The following is a 21,256-nucleotide window of genomic DNA, read 5'->3' as shown; positions in this document are numbered from 1 at the left end:
CTTTCCTCATTATTATATTTACCTGAAGATTGTTGACTAAAGAGGCACCTTATGCCTTTTTATTGATACTAATAATAGAGAACCATACCTGGGGTTAACCGTAAAGATGGGAGAGCGCCAGGAAGCATCATTTGCATAGTATTCCAACACATTGGCTTTCCTACCTGAACAGCACATAAGACCAACTCTCTGTCTGAATAACTAAGTGTCCCTTTCGCTCCCGAAGCTTATTTCGTGCACCACCACTCTCAGGGTTTGTATAAAGCATACACTGTGTATATAAAAGTATTTGCGAGAAAATCTCACCAGTAGCAGCGGACTGGCTGTGACACCGCAATGGCCTAAAGCAGGGCCCATAGATTAGGTGGTGGTGGTTTCTCCTTTGCATGCTCCCGGCTAGGCTCTGTCCTCTGTTCAACACTTCCTTGTTACCGCTGTTGTTCTTAACTTGATGAAGATGGTTTGTTTTTCTCTTAAGATAAGAGTCTCCCTTTACAGCCTTGAACTCAAGGTTGCCCTGCCTTAGCCTCCGAAGGGCTAGGATTATTGGGTCCACCATCTTAACTAGTTGCAAGGATTCTTTGAAAGCAGGGGTACTTATGTCTAGGAAGCTTACGCAGTTAAAAGATTAAGTTTTTACTCATTTCCACAGTGGCCTTTGTTAGAGATTCTGGAAATCGTAAGAAGTGCTGGGAAGGAACCCTCATGTGGAGACACTAGTTTGGGATCCACCCGTGTCTTCAACAGTTGCATTCTGGGAAGACAATGTAGAACAGAGTAAATGCTACTCTCCCTTCATCCGTGAAGTGGGTTGCGCCCCCAGATCTGTGGTAAGGAAGAAACAACACAATGGATGTTCAAGTGTTAGGCTGACTGGCACTTTGTCTTTGGGGACCTACCTAGACCCTTTGAATAAAAAGCAGGAGGATGTTAGGTTTAGAATCTGACTCTGGTCCACATCCTCACATTCCCCTTAGGTGGTTCATGACCTCAGACCTTAGATTTCACCAGGAAAATGGGGACAACTAATAAGCCTAACTTAACAAGAGCAGACATGAAGCTTCCTGAACAGCCCGGTAAGCATCCCTCTCTGCAGTTTCCGGCACACTGAGGCAAAAACAGACCACCAAGAAAGGCTATTCTGATGACATCCATAGCACAGGAAAACAAATCGCTAAAAACCACAGGCATAAAAGTCTCTTAAGTTTTAAGAAAGAAACGGGTATTTTGCCTATTTTACAACTTAAAAGTAAACTCTGGTGTAGAGAAAGCTTTGTTTATTTAACTCCTTGAAACTGAAATGTCAACTTGGGAGGTAATTCCCAAGCCTTGGGCAAGAGACCAATCAGATTCAGACAGGCCTCTGACCTCCGGCCCAGGAGAGAGGCTTTTCAAAGGTACAGGGGAGTTCATGAGCACAGGGACAGTGCAGGGTAGGGTCACCCATCTGCCACGGGGCGGGGTGGGTGGGGACACTTGTAGTGATGGAAAGGATAGGGTTCTGAAAGGAAGACCTAGAAATCGGACTTTATAGGAAAAGCAACATGGTCCATCTGGGGTCATTTTAAGTGGGATTTTCAAGATGTATACCTCAGAGACTGGTATTTTAAGATCAAGGACATCTCTACTCTTCAGTCCTCAAAACCACCAGTGGAATTCTCCAGCCCCTTTGGAAGGACCTTAACCTACAGTCCTGATCAGATTTGCACAGGTGAGCCCTTGGAGACCCTAGTATTTGGGGACATCAAGGTGGGAGACACACAGCAGCTATTAGAACTAAAATGTGGTTCTATTTGCCAGCCCACCCCTACACACACACACACACACACACACACACACACACACACACACTGCCATAGAAGAGACCAGGATACTATAGCTTTCTGTATCCCAACTCTAACTACCTGTGGTCTGCCCCCCATTGTGGAGTTAGCTTGTGAGATTCATGAATGGAGTTTGTTCCAACCCTCCCTTTTCACAGACTTGAGCTCAGCCTCCCCCACCTCCCCTGTTCTCTTCACCAGAGATGCCTGGGACCACTGTAGAAGATAGTGTAGTTCATACCTCAGCATGGTATGGAAAACCATGGATGGCTACACTGTGTGGTTCAATATGCCTCCCTTATGGAATTCCATGAAATGCACTTTTTTAGTGATAATGAATAAAATGGGGAAAATCACAACAGTGATTTACAAGCTTTTCACAGCTTCACTTGGGATGTGGGTGATGGCCACATTCCTCAAGAAGTTCAGGGGGTTCCTCTGTCAACCCCAGAAGCGCTTGCTGTCCAGCAAGTCTGAAAAACATTGGCCAGCAGGTTCCCAGGCTCAGAACCGATATCTCCAGGATATTTGTGTCTATTATAAAGTTCAGTAAAAAAAAATGTCAAGATGTACTCCCAACCCAGGAGCTTGTGTTGAAGCCCTAATGTCCCCCTAGTCTGTACAAGCTCAAGCACCCCTTTCCCAGCTTCACCTCTTCACCAGATTCAGGAGCTATAATTAATTCTGCTGACCCCTGAATCCTACCAGGGTCTATTTTTGAATAGAGCCCACACCAATTGCTTTAGAAGATGGCTCTCCCACACACACCTAGATAAGCAAGGTCACTGGTCCCCACAAGAAAAAGAGGAACAATTACACCCTAGGTACTTTATGGTCCAGCCAGAGTCAGAAGATGAGAAACCTCGCCAACACTGCTGCCTCCTCTCTGTCCCTCATCCTTACCCACACACCCTCAGGCCACCTGCAAACACACAGCACTCAGGAACAGGTTCCACTTGGTTCTTGCAGGCCTGATTGGCCTTCACTTCCAGCCTTGAAATTCTCCGTCCTTCATTCAGCATGCACAGGTCAGCTAGAACCTGGGTGCTGTTAGGAACGCCCTATGGGAGGCAGAAGGAGGCCGGCTTTTTCCCAGAGCACAGTGAACAAAAGCAGCCTGCACAATAAGCTTCTCTCTCTCCTTAGTTCGCCTTCATGCCTTCCTCAAGCCATTTTAAATAGCGAGTATCTCCTTGGTCCATGGGGATACTGAAGATCTCTGGGACTTCAAAAGGATGCGTCAACCTTTAGGGCAAAACAGAACTCTAGTGAGTGACTGTGACAGGATCAGCCTACATGATAAAACCCAACCCATAGGCTCTCTGGAGGCTCGTATAATCTACTACAGCTCGACGCTCAATGTCATGACCCAACCTGACTGAGCCTATTTCCCGTTCAACAGATACTGGGTTGGATCGGTGCCCTTAGAGTCTTAAAGATATTGGTTCAAATTCTATGCCTGCCCTCACCAGTTCTGCAACCACTGGGTAAAGTCATTTAATTCCTCAGAAGATCCTTACAAAAGGGGATAAAAACATAAAAGCATACCCTTTGAGTGGCTCGCTAAGGGCTAGCTAAGAGAGGGTGTGCAAAGCACCTAGCTAGTGACCAGGACAGCACACACTTACGGTCATCACTTCCATCATCACCCATACACATGGCTGCGTCTTCCTGCCCCTTCCCCAACGCCTCTACATTCCTTCCTACCTAGAAAGTCCTCACTGTTGCTACTGACCAGCCAGAATCCCCTCTCTTGAGCCTCAAAGTCAAACAGTGCCCATGGGTCCCTGACTGACAAGTCTGGCTCAGGTGCCCGCCTCTCGGCTCCGTTCACCTGGCGCACGCAGCACACGACGCCAGCTCTCTGCACAGCCGTCTCTCGTGTGTCAGCTGAGAGTAATAGTTATTTGCTTGCTTCCTGATCCACTTAGAAAGTTCTCATGAGATCCCATGTTTAACTAACTGTAGTACGCTACTGAGTGGCGTGGCTCTCACAGCAAATAGGGCTGTTTTATTCAGAACCTGAGCCCATCAGTTTGATGAACTTATATCATGGGCAGCGAGGCCAGAATCTGTGTCTTTAATAAACAGACATAGAATTCAAAGGATCTGAACTTCTGAGCAGCAAGAAGAACTGTTGAAACACTTCATAGGTATACTTCATGTATTCCAGTACAGATGACAACCTGTGAGCTGTCCCCCACAGGTTTCCATGTTGGATCAACCAAGCCGCCTCATACCCTCACCTCTGTGAGGTGGTAATGAAAGGGCCTCCTTCTCTGTAGTTAGATTTGACACTCAGCTACAGCCCTATGGCTGCAAAATCCTGGTCTCTCTAAGATGTGAAGGCAATGAATTTTATCATGCAGAGCAAGGGTTTATAGCCCAGGCTGCAAATGACTGTCAACTTAGGGTGCTACTCAGAATAACATACTTGGGGAGGGAGGAGAGGTAGGTTGTGGGATAGGGGGCTTGTAGTAGGGTAACCGGGGAAGTAGGATGTCACTTGAGATGTTAATGAATGCAATGATTAATAATAATAATAATAGAATAGATGTAGTTGATCCCCACAGCAGACAAATTGGAACCCATGAGGCAGGGCCTGTAGTGGACATTTGAAGGATAACTCCACGTGATCTAACACATGGCCAACACGGGCTAGACCATGCTTCAGGTGTTAACACGAATAGGAATCACAGGGGAGCTTGCTAAAATGCAGTTCCGTTTAGCAGGTCTAAAGTGACATAAGGTCCAATACTAGGGCCGGGATGGAACGACTTTCTTACTACCAATGAAAAAATCATTTGCAAGCAAAAATTCAAGATTCTGAAACCTTAAATTGGTCTTGTAAACTTAGAACTGTCCCTAGCAACTATCTTATTAAGTCCTACAATTCCCAGGATGCAAATGATGCCATTTTCTCATTAATTTCTTGGTTTTAAAAAATATAATGACTTGTCATAAGAATCCAGTGTTTGGTGTGTGTGTGTGTTTATTATCTTAAGTAAGCTAAAAACAGTTTTCAAAATCCTTAGCACTTATAACCGAGCACATTAAGTTTCATGGACTTCATCAAAGTCTTGAAGACCCCAGAAGTCAAGAGACCTCACTCTGTGGACCACTGATAGGAACCACTGAGACCCCAAGTCTGAGCCTCAGGACGGCAGTGCTAGCAACCAGCAGGGAGTGCTGGTGCTTTTGAGAGTCTGAATCTTTATGAAGCACGAAGAGGCCCTGAGACCAGTATTTTGAAACCACCAGTGTAAACTATCTCACTCCACTCTCCGACGTCCAGTGGAAACCCGAGACAAAGAGTTGGACAGGAGTCTTATGGGAGGCAGTGGCTAACCCCCAACTCTCCCACCTCCCAGATTCCTTTGCTCAGTGCCTAGAACATCCTGACCTGGTCCTGTGGTAAACGAACCTTACCTCATATAGGCGAAGAGCCAGGGGACTTTGGAAGTCTTTGTCTTTATTAGCTGTGACGAGAAGAAAATTAATCAGCAATTTGGGATCTGAACCATTCATTTAACCATTTAGCATTCATTTAACCATTTAGCATTCCTCCCTGGTCACCAGCCCAGGTTTGTAGCTTGCTAATGAGCCTCAGAGATCTCAGGTGGGTTAAAAACCTCACTCAGTTGATTGGTGCTAATTTTTTTCTTCTGTGGGGATTGGACTCAAGGCCTCCCACACGTAAGGAGTCATCGATGGGCTACACCCCCATCCTCATTACTAATTTCTAAGAGCATTCAGGGAAAAGGTCCTGATGTCATTTGTTCTCCTATTAACCCCCCCCCCCACCTTGCCCAATCCTCACTTACCAGTGAGACCTCAGTGCCTTCTTCTATTTCTCCTTTCCAAAAGTACCTAGAGAAGAGGACGAAATCAAACTGTAATGGTCGTAAGAGGAGCCTGGTGAGTTGTCAGTCAGGTAAACTACTGAAGGGTAGAGAAGACTTCAAAATCTTTCCCAACCCACTGTGTTGGCTGGCTCATGTCAACTTGACACAAGCTAGAGAGTCATTAGAGAGGAGGAAGTCTCAGCTGAGGAAATGTCTTCACGAGACGGGCTATGGGCCAGAATATAAAGCAGTTTCCTAATCAATGATTGTTGAGAGAGGGCCCTGCCCATTATGGGTGGTACCACCCCGGGCTGGTGGCCCTGGGTTCTATAAGAAGCAGACTGAAGTCAGATGGTGGCTTTAATCCCAGCACTCAGGAGGCAGAGGCAGGCAGATCTCTGTGAGTTTGAGGCCAGCCTGGTCTACAGACTGAGTTCCAGGACAGCCAGGGCTACACAGAGAAACCCTGTCTTGGGGACTTGTGGGGGTGGGGCAGAAAGGCAGGGTAAACAATCCATAAGAAGCAAGCTGGTAAGCAGCACCCCTCCATGGCCTCTGCATCAGCTCCTGCCGCCAGGTGCCTGCCTTGCATGAGTTCCTGTCCTGATTTCCTCAGTGATATGGAAGTGTGAGCCAAATAAATCCTTTCCTCCCTAGCTTGCTTTTTGGTCCTGGTGTATCATCACAGCAGTAGGAACTTGTGCTGGTTTGCATACGCTTGACCCAGGGAGTGGCACTATTAGAAGGTGTGGCCCTGTTGGAGGAAGTGTATCACTGTGGAGGGGCTTGGAGACCCTCCTCCTAGCTGCCTGAGGATGCTCAGGCTGTTCCCGGCCTCCTTCGGGTGAAGATGTAGAACTCAGCTCCTCCTGCACCATGCCTGCCTGGATGCTGTGATGCTGCCATGCTCCCGCCCTGATAATAATGGACTGAGCCTCTGAACCTGTAAGCCAGCCCCAATTAAATGTTGTCCTTTATAAAACTTACATTGGTCATGGTGTCTTTTCACAGCAATAAGACTCTAAGATAGAACTCTAAGACAGCTATACAAAGACCTCTAGGGTTCCTGAAGATGGCTACCTAAGATTTCACATAGGGTCTCCCTTCTTTTCTTCCTTCCTTCATTTTTCCTTCCCTTTCTTCTTCCCTCCATTTCTTCTCTCCTCTTGCTTTTCTTTCTTTCTTTCTTTCTTTCTTTCTTTTTTTTTTTTTTTTTGATTCCTCTTGCTTTTCTTGTCATGCTGGTTTGCTGGAGAGCAAACCCTGAGGCCTGCCCATTAGGCAAGCAAGCATTCCACAGCTGAGCTACATGATAAGCCTCTGGAACAATGGTTCTCAGCCTTCCCAAAGATGTGACCTTTTATACAGCTCCTGATGCTGCGGGGACCCCCAACCATAAAATTATTCCATTGCTACTTCATAACTATAATTTTGCTAGTGTTATGAATCATAATGTAAATATCTAATATGCAGGATATCTGATATGCACCCACACACACACACAAAGAGGTGGAGACACATAGGTTGAGAGCCATTGCTTTAGAGACAATATGGAAGATTCAGAAATTTGGGCCTCACCCTCGGAGAGACTAATTCAACACAGTAGGCTGAAGCTTAGAGCTCAAAATGAAAGCCAAGTTAAGGAGCCACACTCAACACGGTGTCAGAACAACGGAGCAAACACCGTGACATCTCCCTCCTTTTTCTACATGTAGCATTTTTGGGGGTTTGGGGTTTTGTTTTTGTTTTTTTGTTTCTGTTTTTGATTTTCACTTTCCTTGGGTGACATAAACTGACGAATCTCTGAATGCAAGTCAACGGTGACGTGTTGATTAAATATCCTCTGACGGGCCACCATTTGTCCCTTGCTCTCTCAGTCATTCAGGACCAAACTTAACATCCCTCAACTCCTCGCCCCTGGCAGAACTCACAGTGTAGAGATCTTAGGCAAGATGTTCACAGATGCAGCCATTTTCTTATCCAGGATGGTCCTAGAGCAAAGAGAAGATATCACTGGAGCAAGTTTAAAGTCTTAACAGATGGGATGGGAACTGCCCGGGATATCTGAGTCTAAGGATACAAGTGTTCAGGGTGTCCCTCTTCCACCAAAGCATAGCCCTAAGAATCTTTATGTTGGAAACGTAATTCTAGAAATATTATGCTAATGAGACTGTAGGTGAGGACACCCGCAAGGAGTTAACTGATCTGAAAATGTGGACAGGAGCTGTTGCTGTGTCCACTTAGGCTGTGCTAGGAGAGCCACAGAGACCAAACAACAGTAGAGCTAACAGCACAAAACATGCACGGTATGCGTAAGCCGAACCCAGCGAAGTGTCTGGATAAAGCCTGTGGCCCTCCCGCTGCCCTATCCAGGAAGCAGGGTGTAGAAGCAAGGAATTTATCCTGAGCCTTGGAAATGCAATCGCTGTTGGACATTGGCCTTACATGGTGCTCTGGCTAGTTTTATGCCAACTTGACTTAAGCTATAGTCACCTGAGAGGAAGAACATTCTATTGAGAAAATGCCTCCATAAGATGGGATGTGGGCCAGCCTATAAGGCATTTTCTTAATTAGTTGTTGATGGGGGAGAGCTCAGCCCACTGTAGGTGGGGCTATCCCTGAACTGGTAGTCCTGGGAAACTGGTAGTCAGGAAAGCAGGCTGAGCAAGCCATGGGAAGCAAGCCAGTAAGTAACACTCCACCATGGCCTCTGCATCAGCTCCTGACTGCAGACACTCCAGGTTCCTGCCCCGTTTGAATTCCTGTCCTGACTTCCACTAACGATGAAGAGTGATGTGGAAGTGTAAGCTGAATAAACCTTTTCCTCCCCAACTTGCTTTTTGGTCATGGTGTATCATCACAGCAGTAGGAGCCCCAAGACACACGGGACCAGCTAATCCTTATTTCTTGCTCATTCCTTTCTTTGCAAATGGGAATGTCTGCTCTATGCCTGCTCCCCCACTGTACTTTAGAAGCAGGTAACCTGTTTGATTTCACAAGCTAGTGAAGTCAGTTTGCACTGGTGTGCCTTGAGCCTCACCCAAATCTAAGTCGGATGAGACCGTGGACTTTGGACTTTTGAAATGGCACTACAGTTAGTTAAACTTTAGTGCCATGGGGATGGAACGACTGTGTTTTGCACGTAAGGTCGTGAATGCTGAGGGCTGGAGGCAGATTTCTATGATCTGAGCATGTGCCCAGAATTCCTATGCTGGGAATCTAATATCATAAATCATATTAATGGATCTGGAGAGAGAGCTTTTAGAGGGTGGTGAGTGAGGTTATGAGGGTGAGGCCCCACCAGGGTGGAATTAGTGGCTTCATAAAAGAGAGACAGGAAGTCGGTATGCTCTCGACTGCCATGTTATAATGCAAGACTGTCCGATACCAAGCAGCTTCTGGACCTCCCAGCTCTACAGTCATAAGGCGAAATAAATCTTCATTTATAAATCAGTGACCTATTCTGTGACATTTAGTTACAGCAACAGAAGGTCAGGTATCACACCCACTCTCAGACCTGCATAGCCTGTAACCACACGCAGAGCCTCTGAGGACACAGAGAAGCAGCTGGAAGGAGGCCGCTCTGAGGGTGGGTTCAGTGTGCTGTGGGGATGGCTGACCCTGGGCCTGCAGAAGACAGGCCTAGGCTCTGCCTGGCTTTCCTGCCCGAAACTCGTACCTGTGTACCTGCTCAGAGACAGGCACCTCTCCTCTCTACCTTACTAGAGGAGAGACTGGCTCCGTCAGTGGTTTCTAACCTTGTTCACTACTGAGAGCTCCTTTCACAATCCCATGCACCCAGCTGACCTGTAGATCCCCATGGAACCAACCATAAAGAACTCACACAACTTCAAGCAGAAACACACTATTCAGTGGTTGTTTTGGCAAGTAGAAAGGCTTTTTCGAGGTTTTCTCATGGTTTTGTGTTTATTTTTTTCTGTTTTAAGTATTTCTTACCACAACCTCAAGAGGTTGGACCCTGGACCTTATCTAAGTCCTACTCACTGGTCCTTCCTTTCCTTCACTGTTCCAGAGAGAGGGCTGTGAAGTGGAAATTTCTGGTTTCTTTGGAAAGTCAGTTATGTCAAATAATAGTTTGCTGGGGCACACAGGTGAGAAAGATGTTTTGCCAAAGGAGACACGTGAAAGACTGTTTTCCTGAAGCAGACACAGGTGAAAGGATGTTTCGTCAAAGCAGACATGTGAAAAAAATGGATGATGTTCAGAAGGAAGATAAATATGATTCCACAGACAATGGGAACTCGAGTACTGGTTTGCCTTGTTCCGCCTCCCTGTTCTTTGCTAAAGACATGCACACACATGTGTTGGCTCTCCTTACATCATGTGCTGAGCTCCATATTGGCTCTCCCTACCTCGTGTTGCTGAGCTTTGCTTGTGGTGACGTCACAGAAAGAAACTCGCCAGAGAACTTCTCATGAGGTTCCTGTGGCTTCTTGCCACTCCTGCAGCCTCAGGCTGGTCGCTGAGCCCTGGCTGGTTCCTGTGTGGTGACTGCCAAGTGGACTGGACTGTAGCTGCTGATTTGTCTTTGGTGTTTGCTCCTGGACTGAACTGCTGATATCCTGACAACGAAGATTGGACTCGCCCCCAAAGAGCTATTTCTAAGCAGGTCTACCTCCCCTGTGTCCTGATAACTTTTCTACTACCTCAGGTGGGTGGTGGGCCAGAGGGGAGGTTAGACACTTACTAAAGTAGCTGCGGGGGGGGGGGGTGTGCCTACAGGGCTGTTTTCCTTTCTCTGTCCTCGAACCCCAGGCTAAGAGTACGGTACTTAAAATTCCATGTTAGGATCACCTCGCTGCCAGCTACCATTGTGGCTGCTTTGGAAAATTACCAGTGTACAACATAAAACAGACCCATTCCCACAACCTCATCAAGGCTTGCCTGCTCAACCCAGCTCAACCACCCACTGGGAATTCTCTCTCTCTCTCTCTCTCTCTCTCTCTCTCTCTCTCTCTCTCTCTCTTTGTGGCATACAAACATGAGGGGGGGAGAGGGAGTGAGTTACCCATCTGTTGCTTGTCCTTCACAGTCTCTTATGAATATGAGCTTCCCTGCCTCTGATCACAGGCATCTGTATACTCAACTGACAGAATACAAAACCATGGAGTTTTTTTATGCAAAAAAAAAGAGCAACTGCCAAGGAGAGGAGATGAGAGAGAGAGAGAGAGAGAGAGAGAGAGAGAGAGAGAGAGAAGAGAGATAGAGGAGATAGAGGGGAGACGGAAGAGAGGAAGGAGGAAGAGGAGGAGGAAGAGGAGGAGGAGAAAGATTGGTAGACTGGCTGAACTCCATCTCATACAGAGCAAGTGCACAAACACTGCAGACCATCAAGTCATGCCCATGATGCTCAGGCCCTCAGAAACTTCAGGAAGAAGAACAGAGCCAGGCACACAAAGGTCACAGATAAGGTACATGATTTGGCCCTCTGGGCATTATAAAATCTTGACTTTGTTACCAGTATTTAATATCAGGATATTTTATTCACATGAACACAGATTGTCTGGATCCTCAATTCCAAACGGGTCTTAGCCCATTGCACATCTGTCCACCTGAGCTGCGTATTGGCTCCTGCCTGTCTCCGAGCAGGTACACAGGTACGCAATTTGGGCAGGAAAGCCAGGCAGAGCCTAGGCCTGTCTTCTGCAGGCCCAGGGTCAGCCATCCCCACAGCACACTGAACCCACCCTCAGAGCGGCCTCCTTCCAGCTGCTTCTCTGTGTCCTCAGAGGCTCTGCGTGTGGTTACAGGATATGCAGGTCTGAGAGTGGGTGTGATACCTGACCTTCTGTTGCTGTAACTAAATGCCACAGAGTAGACACGACACATGATTCCTGGGCAACACACTCCCTTTCCTTCTTCCCCTCAACACCCAGGGAGGACAAAGGCTGCCATCTACCCTCCTCATTCACTGTTACACCCTAGGCCAGTTTGTCAATCTGTCTGCTAAGCATTTGTGATTATAACCCTAATCTCCAAGATTCTTCCATAATCAACTGATTATATCATGAAATTGTAACTACAGCGTTGTGAGGCAAATGCCATCTTGTAATCAAGCATTTCAGTACTTACCTAACATGTTCAACTCCTGTCCTCCACCCCGAAGTCACATAAATAAAAGTGGCACAGCCAACATTAAAACTATGATGTAATTATAAACCCAGTACTCTTTCCAGATCGCATGGTCATTTCTAGAAAAATATGCAATTCATGGGCGGTCTCTTCCTTAACTGAGCTAAGGGGATGAGAAAGAGGTTGGATCGGCCATTGAGGGATTGGAATTGTCCCCAGGAAGCGTTCATGGCCTCTTACTGCCCCCTCGAGCTAGCCCCTTCTCTTTATGGGTTTCTCGGGTTCCTTTTCTACCCATCCTCTACTTAACATTATCATGGCATGGGAGGGTCAGCCCTGGGGTCAGTCTGAACAGGATCATGCCGTGGGTTCCTCATCCCACCCCAAGCAGAAAGTACAGAGTTCTTTGTACAGAACATGATGTCAAAAGCAAGAGATGGACTGCTGTGTGGCCCCTAGAGAGCACCCTGGTAGCTTCCCACGCATTTAGGGCCAACACCCAGCCTCTGCACTATACCTGGCAATGTCTCTGGCAATTTGCTCATTGGGACAGTTGACAAAAACGATGGAGTAAGAGCCAGAGACATAGCTTCCGGTGAGGGAGGAGTGCAGCCAGAGGCTGAGGGTCCTGAGCATGGGATACGTCAGAACAGCTGTCAGGATCTACATGGTAGAAAAGAAAAAACACAATGTCAATGACTCCCAGTTCCACCAGACAAACAGTATTCAACCCAATTCACAAAATGATTCCTGAGGTCCGTATTTGGCTTTACTACTTGGAGTATCCAGGCCCTGGGGCTGAGAAGTTAGTTCAGTTTGACAATGTGCTTGCCAAGTGTCTTGAGGACCTAAGAAGATCCCCACAAGCCACAGAAAAAGTTGGGTTTGGCGAGCCAGGCTTGCAGTCTGAGCACTGAAGATGCAGAGTCAGGCAGGTCCCCGAGGCTCACCGGACAGCCAGCATGCTAATGGTCCCCACTTGTCATGCTCTAGGCCAGTGGTAGACTCCATCTCAAAAAAAGCAGGATTAGGATAGGAGCAATGCGTGTTCTTTCAGAGGACGTAGGTTCAATTCTCGGCATCCACACTGTAGCTCACTGTGTAACCCAAGTTCCAGAAAAGCCGATGCCCTCTTCTGGCTTCTGAGGGTACCAGGCACACATGTGATGCAAGCAAAACACCCATATGCATTAAATAAAAAGAACAACATGAAAGGCTCCTAGAGATATGCCAAGGTTGACTTCTGCTACACATATATGCAATGCACACACACACACACACACACACACACACACACACACACACACACTGTTCATGCCTAGACGTTTTTCTCTGCAACAAAAGGTGGGGAAAATGGAGAATTGCAAATCAATGAAGCAGAAAACTTGCTCAAAACTATAGTTTTCGTCGAAGGCAGAATTTGAGCTCAAGTCTGAATGGTCTCAAGTTTTATCGCACAAAACTGTCACTGCAGGTAATTGTAGCTGTCGCTCACTGAACAGCCAACATCCCGTGAAGATTATTTTGAGTGGTAAGCACTTATCTCTCCTGATGTTTTAGTGAATAAGTTCACTTGTGTTCATTTTTCTGCACCAGGTGTTGTGTGTAAAATTATTAAAAAAAAAAAACTGTCTTTTACCCCAACTAGGTCCGTACCGTAGTGCCCCAAGATATCTGGTAGACATCTTCATCTCAGTCAGCAAAGCCTCTCAACCGCTTTGCTCTACCCCTATCACACTGCCGAAGGCTTCTCTCTGAGCCTGGCAACAATCTCTCTACCCATCTAATTCCCAAGACAAGTTGCCACCATGCCAGAAATATACATCCCAATTCCGCTGTGATGGCTTAGTGTCTCCAGCCACCACACACTCTCTTAAACTTAAATCACCACATGAAAGAACACACAACACAATAACCTCTGATCCAATTGATAAGATATAATTGCCCATCTAGACATACAAGCCCTGTACACACCCATCACTTAAGAATATTCATAACAACCTGTAAATGTGCAGAGAGGAATCTTAACATCAGCCTCCGTGTTCTCTCTGCAGCTTCTCCTGCCTCCCTTCCAGTCTCCTCCCCTTCCTATAACTTTTCTCCTGCCCACCCTTCCTTCTCCTCCAATGGCAGGCCTTGTTCTATCTTGTACCTGCCTACACCTGCGTGATGACATCATCCTACAGTTGTGCACTGTTTAAATACATTCTACTGGGACTGTGGATTAGAAGGACCAAGAGGAAGACATGGGAATGGGGTCCAAACAGGCTTTGCTGAGAAGATAACTTTCCGCATCAGTTACTTTTCTCATTGTCATCATGAGAAAGAAGCATGTTGGCTTACAGTTTGAGAGGCTTTGGAAGGCAGGGTAAGAAGCAGTGCTGTGATGTAAGGCAGTTACTCACATTTTATCTTTCCAAGAACCAGAGACCAGACAGAGGATGGCCAGGCCCTAACCACAAGGCCCATTCCCAGCACCCAACTTTCTCCAGTTCACAACCACTGCATAAAAACTTCACAATGTCCAAAGGCCACACCATCAACTTGGAAACAAGTGTTCAAACACATGAGTCTACCCAGGTGTCACAGCTTGAATATGATTGGCTCAGAAAGTGGCACTATTTGGAGGTGTGGCCTTAATGGAATAGGTGTGTTACTGTGGGTGTGGGTTTTAAGACCTTCATCCTAGCTGCCTGGGAGCCAGTCTTCTACTAGCAGCCTTCAGATGAAGATGTAGAACTCTCAGCTCTGCCTGCATCATGCCTGCCTGGATGCTGCCATGCTCCCACCTTGAAGATAATGGACTGAATCTCTGAACCTGTAAGCCAGACCCAATTAAATGTCGTCCTTCTAAGAGTTGCCTTGGCCATGGTGCCTGTTCACAGCAGCAAAACCCTAACCAAGACACTGGACCATTTCATACTCAACCCAGAACATCCTTTACCTGGCCCCCATAGATTCATGACCTTCTCATAATGCACATCTATTCAGTCTATCTTGAGAAGTCCTCGTAGTCTTAGGGTTCCAACACTACTTAGCAATTCAATATCAGGAGACTCTAGGCAATGCCCTGGTTGTGAAACCCTGTAATTTAAAAAAATGCATACAATACCCTAGTATGAACAGTCCTCATTCCCAAAGGAATAGGGGTTTACCATGGGAAACTGAGCCGAAGCACCACCAAAACCCAGCAGGGCAGACACAGATCCAGCAGGGAAGATCGTGCTTCAGTGGGCTTGGTTAGCCCTCCCTCCACCTCTACTATATATATTGTGTGTGTCTGTCTGTCTTGGGTCACTTCTGCCAGCGTGGACAGCTCTCCTCAGTGAATGCCCCATATCTCTGGCGTCCCCAGGATCCTGAGGTCACCACTGCAACCAACGCTTCACCCGCACAGTTTCATACTCAGCCCACTCCAGAGCCCCATCCGTGGAATGAGACCCTGATAAAGTGTTTCCTGTCTATGCAGTTTTGTGGAGCCTCTGTGCAGGGCTCCGAGAACCTGTAACTTGCACTTTAGGTGCCTGTAATACCAGTCAAGCCAAGTTCTGCTGCCAGTTCAGATGTGGCCTGTCCCACTCAGACCACAGATGCAGTGTTCTCTGTGTACCTTTAAGGTTACACCTGGAAAATCACTACCCTGGAAGGCCTGTTCCTGAAGGCCATTCTAGAGGCGCTCTCTGTTTAAGCCCTCTCTTCTCCAGCGAGTTTGCAATGGAGCTTCCGTGGAAGCTTCCGTCTTGCCCTGGAGGCACCTTTCCTAAGACCACAGCAACTAAGTCCAGGATTCTCTTAAGGGCCAATCTATTTAACAAGCACAGCTGCTTTCCCCTTGCCTGCTCTGTCCTGAACTTTAAGTTAAATTAGCTCCTTTACTTATCCTTTTCTTCATGAGGGTTTCTATTGCTGCAGCAAAAAACACCGTGACCAAAACTCAAGTTGATGAGGAAAGGGTTTATTCAGCTTTATACTTCCAAAGTGTAGTCCCTCACTGGAGGAAGTCAGGACAGGAACTCAAACAGGGCAGGCATCTGGAGGCAGGAACTAAAGCAGATGCCATGGAGTAGTGCTGCTTACTGGCTAGCTCACCCAGCCTGCTTTCTTGTAGAAGCCCCATGACTACCACCCCAGGGATGGCACCACCCATAATGGGCTGGGTCCCTCCCCATGGATCACTAACTGAGAAAATGCCTTACAGCCAGATCTCATGGAGGCATTTCCTCAACTGAGGCTCCTTCCTCTTCAATGACTCCAACTTGTGTCAAGTGGACACACAAAAGCAGCCAGTAGAGTCCTTGATACACTCTGAAAGCTCAGAAACACAGTTCTAACCACCCACATGTACACAGCCATTCCAGTCTTCTAAACTCCCCAGCACAGTGATCCACAGGTTCTGTTCACAGCAGGCTATGGTTTCTCTAAGCCCACAACTCCAAACTGTTTCAGGTTCCTCCCACAAACCAATCCTACCAGCATCATAAACAAAACCTATCCCGCCAACAGCCCTACTTCTTAGCTCCAGTTTTCTATATTACACTTGGCATCGTTTGACCTGATGCTTGATAAGAATGAAATCAAGAGAGAAAGGACTTATTTGGGCTTAGTTTGAGGACCACAGTCAGCTAAAGAGATGGCTCAGTGAGTAATGTGCTTGCTGTGCTTGAGTTCGGATCCCCAGGACCCAGGCAAACCTCCTGGCATGCCCACACATGCTTGTAATCTCAGTGCAAGGGGGCAGACAAGAGACTCCCAGGGGCCCACTGTGCAGCAGTCTAGCCACCCAGTGACCTCCAAGTTCGGTGAGAGACCTTACCTCACATAAATCAAGCAGAGAGTTATAATGGAAGACACTCGACATTGACTTGCACAGGAGTGTGTGTATACGTGATCAACCCAGACACAAATATATGCATATATGTGCGCGCGCGTGCACACACACACACACACACACACGCACACATATCGCCTTTAAAAAAAATCAGAAAATGTTAAAGCAAACAAAACAGTAGTCCATCCTGGTGAAGGTAACATGTGGAAGCTTGTAGTTCACATTTTGCAAGCCAGGAATCAGAGCTCGCACTGAGATTACAAGCATGTGTGGGCATGCCAGGAGGTTTGCCTGGGTCCTGGGGATCCGAACTCAAACTATAAACACCAAGGACCATCTCCGATGGCCCACTTCCTCCAGAGTCCCTTGCCCTTCCAAATAGGGCAGTCAGCTGGGGATGGGGATCAAGTATTCAAACACATGAGCCTGTGGCTGACATTCAAACCGCACTACTGTTAAAATGGGATCTGAAATAGTCCACTATTTTTAATAGATTTTTAAGATTTATTTATTTTATATATGAGTACACTGCAGCTGTCTTCAGACACCAGAAGAGGGCATCGGATCCCATTACAGATGGTTGTGAGCCACCACGTGGTTGCTGGGAATTGAACTCAGGACCTCTGGAAGAGCAGTCAGTGCTCTCAACCGCTGAGCCATCTCTCCAGCTCCTGGAAAGTCAGGTATTGATGGGGGGAGGGGGCACTAAGGCACTAACCAACTGCAGGGGTACAGAGGAACCAGCTTACATGGGTCTTCCTGTGTGCGTGTTTATGTGAGGCTCAGGAGGAAATGAGGCTGGCTACAATTACCAAGGTAAGGGTCAGGGGTTTGCCGAGTTAACAGAATCTGTGAAGTTTGAGTTTGAGGAGTTTGCATTGCATTCGGGTTTTGAAGTAGGACAGCAAGCACACGCCACAGTCAATCAGTGTAGAATACCGAGTAGGCAAAGGATGGAGATTGGCCAGCAAGCTGCCTGTTTAGAAGGCCAATTCACTGGCCCAGAAGAAGACCCCAAGATGCTGAGCGATGTGACAACAACAAGATGTCATGTGAGAAGACATCTGAACTGTCGTCTTCTTATCTTCTTAATGACAAGACGGAGGGCAAGAGCTGAAGTGCCTTCCATTCCAGGGTCATCACAGAGTCATTAAAAGGGGCAGTGGCAACCTAGGTGTCAGGCTGGGACCAAGCCAGGCTGAGCAACAGTACCCCTCCTGCCTCGCAGCCAGGCTTCGGTCTTCTCCTGAACCTCGGGCCTCCCCCTATTTTATATTATCACGTGAGTCCTCACACTAGCCCTCGATGGGCCCAGAAGATACCACTGGAGCTGGAGTTACAGATGCTCACGTGGGTTCTGGTAACCAAACCCAGGTCCTCTGCAAGAGCAGCCAGTGCTCCCAGCCACTGAGCCATCTCTCTGGCACACCGGGTAATGTTTTTAATGTCCTGGCTGAAACCTTCTTATGTCCTGGTGCTTCCCCTAGTGCCTCCATTTCAAGATAGTCTCCTACACGTCTGAACTGACCCAGTAGCCACACAGCAGAAAAAGAAAAGAAAAGAACCAGCCTTTTCAAGGAAGCTATGACTGTTGTTTCTTTAACGGAAATTCATTTGGTTATAGAGAGAAATTCAAAGTGCAGGGGGGGGGCAGGGGTGACTTGGACGGTCACGCCACTATTACTAACAGCTCGTGACTTCTGACCAGGTACGAGTTCCTCTTTTTCTTCTACCAGCCTCCGTGGGGACCGGCAGAGGGGATGCTTGTGCTGCCTGACTCGGAGTTGCCAGGGTTCTGATGAGAAGCGCAATCTGCAGTCACTAACTGTGCTTTATGACCACAGCCCTAGCCCAGCTCTTGGTACATGGCGGGCTCTCAATAAATACTTGCAGGCTAGTAAAATGGACTGGTAGTATGCAAATAGGTGGCGCCAAGATTAACTAGCTTGGTGAGGCAGGTAGGGCTTGGGAGCCACCCACTGTAAGTGTTACTGTCCTGGCTATGCTAAAGAGACACGTGTCCCTCAATCTGACCAGCAGACTATTCAAACAATGGACCCAAGAAACTAGCCTTCTCCCCCAGGATCCTCATGCTAGGAGAAGAAAATGTTCTTGGCACTGGCCGGAGAGGGAACTTGACTCCCAGAAATAGATTTCACGGACTGGTTTGCTGGACCACCTGGTTGGACACTGGACCCCAGACAATGATGGGTTGGTGACAGGTGAATAATCTTGACCTGTACAGCCTAGATGCACTGATCCCTGGTTCTTTAAATCTCGATTCACCATGAGGACAGGTTTGGTGTGGATCATTGGGTCTCTTTATCCCTCTTTCCAGTGTGGCTATACCAGATCAATCTTCTTTTTCTGACTTTCACTGGCTGTTTTAACTGACATCTCACTGTCAGCTGGGGCTCCCCCAGCTCGATCCCTAACATGAGGCTTGAGCACACTGGAGGCAAAGGAACAGTTGTCATTGACCCACAAACACAGAACAAGGAGGCTAATGTTACTGGAAAGGAAAGAGGCGCCCTAAGTCTGCTCCTCAGTGAAAGAGCCAGGGAGACCTGGGGCACTTCAGCGCCTTGGAAGCATGAGATGAGCCCAGAGCCAAACAACTGAGAGGCAAGAGACCGTCCAACACTATCTAAGATCATTCTCCACTCAAGGTAACCTGAGGCAGGGGGTATAGAAACTCAAGCCAGGGTGATCTCTGTCCTCAAGGGGACCGAATAGCGTCTGGAGACTATTTTGACTCACGACTAGGAAGGAGATGCTCTCAACAGCTAACAAGTAAGGATCAGAACCACTGTCACTGTGGTCGCTATCATCTCCCCTTCCCCACCCCAAGACCTCCATTGAACAGGAAGCAGTCATTCCTAGTCACTTCTGTATTGACAGCAGTTTAGCCCATTAACGAAGTATCATAAGCACAAAAGGTCAACCTGGGCCCAATAATGGATGGCAGTTTAGAAAACGACTTTTATGACTGCTAAATTCATGGGCTGGAAAGTACCCCCACTCCCTGACAGAAACTATAACAGACCAGGCGAGCCTCAGACTTACAGGTGTTCTGTAGGTTCAGCCTATGTTGGGATTACAGGAGTGCACCAGTGTTGGGCTCCTTTCTCTCTCTGTCCTGGATAGAGTATTAACCATGGCCTTTAAGAAATGAGTCTGCCGGGGGCTGGGGATTTAGCTCAGTGGTAGAGCGCTTACCTAGGAAGCGCAAGGCCCTGGGTTCAGTCCCCAGCTCCGAAAAAAAAGAACCAAAAAAAAAAAAAAAAAAAAAAAAAGAAATGAGTCTGCCTCACAAGTCTGGGATGAGGCAGAGGAAGCCTCACCTAATCCAGTGAATTTCACTTTTAACCAACCTAGCTTTAAGGAATCTGTAAAAACCCTGGAACAACACAACTTTTAGCTTATACGTTTTTCTGGCTACAGATCCAGAACTTAAAAAAAAAATCCTCAAATAGATTTACAGCAGTTTTCACAAATAAGGAAATAGGGCACCAGAATCGGGCAGAACCTTGGGCTCCGGACGGAGGTTCCTACAGTCCTGTCCTCATTACCATTGGCAGCTACTATGCCGTCTGCATTCGCTTTCTCGGACATTTTGGAGGAGATAGCAGCCCGCCAAAGCAGGGGAAAGCATGATAGTGACGAAGACTTTACTAACAGGGCTTAGGAGAGACTGCACCGCAAGCACTCCTCCCCTCACAGAGCACAACCCCACCTACCCGCGCCAGGCAGGCATGAAAGGGTGCTGGTAACCTATTAATACTGGACTGCCTCCAGGACGTTAAGGGCTTCCAAGAATCTCAACTCTTCTCCTACAAACCTGTGCACACTTCAAACCCCAAGAGCAGCGAAGAGAAATACCTTTCCTTCAGTTCTTCTCCCTCGGTCCCCAGGTAAAAGCTTCAGGGCAAGGAGGACAGGCACTCACCAGGAGGCATGTAAGAACGGGAAGCCGGAGTAAGCCGGGTGGAGGGCACCGTGACTCTGGCCTGTCCATGGTGGTGTTGGGGTGTTGGGGATTTAGCCCTAGGCTGTAACTGTGAACTACAACCCCAGGTAGGGTGTGAGCTGGTAGGCGGGCACTGAGGCCTAAATTGCAACCTCCTCCCCACATTCACACCTTTGCCAGGATCCAGCTCTGCCCCTCCCAGCTGGGCTGGCCAGCCCAGTGCCAGCAGTCGGGAGGAAAGCTGGTTTTTCTTTGGTTTTCTCTCCACTAGTTACACCTCTCCCAGGTTTACTTTTCAGAGCCACTTTCCTCCCTGTTCATGTAAACATTTAAACCACACGGGTAGACAGATAAAAGACAAAGCCTTTCTTCGGAAACAAAACCTTCTGAAACCCCAGCACACAAAGTTGGAAGGCACAGTTTGGCTGTCAACAGGCCAAAGCCAGCAACGAAAACCGGTAAGTGAATCGCACACACATCAATGGCTTCTCTGGCCATGAAGCCAGTTCTAGGGCTCCAGAGGCAGAGGCAAGTGGATCTCTGTGAATTTGAAGCCAGCCTGGTCTACGATAACACAAAGAAACCCACCCCTCAAAACACACACACACACACACACACACACACACACACACACACACACACACACGAACACAAAAGGGACAGAAAAAAAAAAGAATTGCTTCTCTGTCACCATCTC

General features: G+C 47.5%; 1 protein-coding gene across 2 annotated transcripts; it reads right to left on the bottom strand.

The window, feature by feature from the left end:
* Nucleotides 1-29: 29 nt before the first annotated feature.
* On the bottom strand, nucleotides 30-20,701 carry Cutal (cutA divalent cation tolerance homolog-like). Of its 2 annotated transcripts, none has more exons than XM_087653965.1 (6): nucleotides 20,472-20,701; nucleotides 12,279-12,424; nucleotides 7,600-7,659; nucleotides 5,648-5,693; nucleotides 5,253-5,302; nucleotides 30-3,068 (listed from the first exon to the last, which is right to left on the bottom strand). In XM_087653965.1, the coding sequence occupies exons 2-6, from the start codon at nucleotides 12,395-12,397 to the stop codon at nucleotides 2,966-2,968; spliced, it is 378 nt and encodes a 125-aa protein (XP_087510091.1). In that variant the 5' UTR covers nucleotides 12,398-12,424; nucleotides 20,472-20,701; the 3' UTR covers nucleotides 30-2,965.
* Nucleotides 20,702-21,256: the final 555 nt, after the last annotated feature.

Source organism: Rattus norvegicus, chromosome 3 (assembly GCF_021556685.1).
Source record: "Rattus norvegicus strain SHRSP/BbbUtx chromosome 3, alternate assembly SHRSP_T2T, whole genome shotgun sequence".
Taxonomy (NCBI): Eukaryota; Metazoa; Chordata; class Mammalia; order Rodentia; family Muridae; genus Rattus; species Rattus norvegicus.
This window is presented reverse-complemented; position numbering and strand designations above follow the sequence as displayed.

Bases quoted from the DNA above. Each gene is read 5' to 3' on its own strand.
- Cutal (XM_087653965.1), bottom strand. From the start codon at position 12,397: ATGCTCAGGACCCTCAGCCTCTGGCTGCACTCCTCCCTCACCGGAAGC. The intron at 5,694-7,599 runs GTGAGTTCTGCC...CCTCTTCTCTAG, and splicing joins TTGCCTAAGATCTCTACACT to GTACTTTTGGAAAGGAGAAA. The intron at 3,069-5,252 runs GTAAGGTTCGTT...TTTGCCCTAAAG, and splicing joins TGGCTCTTCGCCTATATGAG to GTTGACGCATCCTTTTGAAG.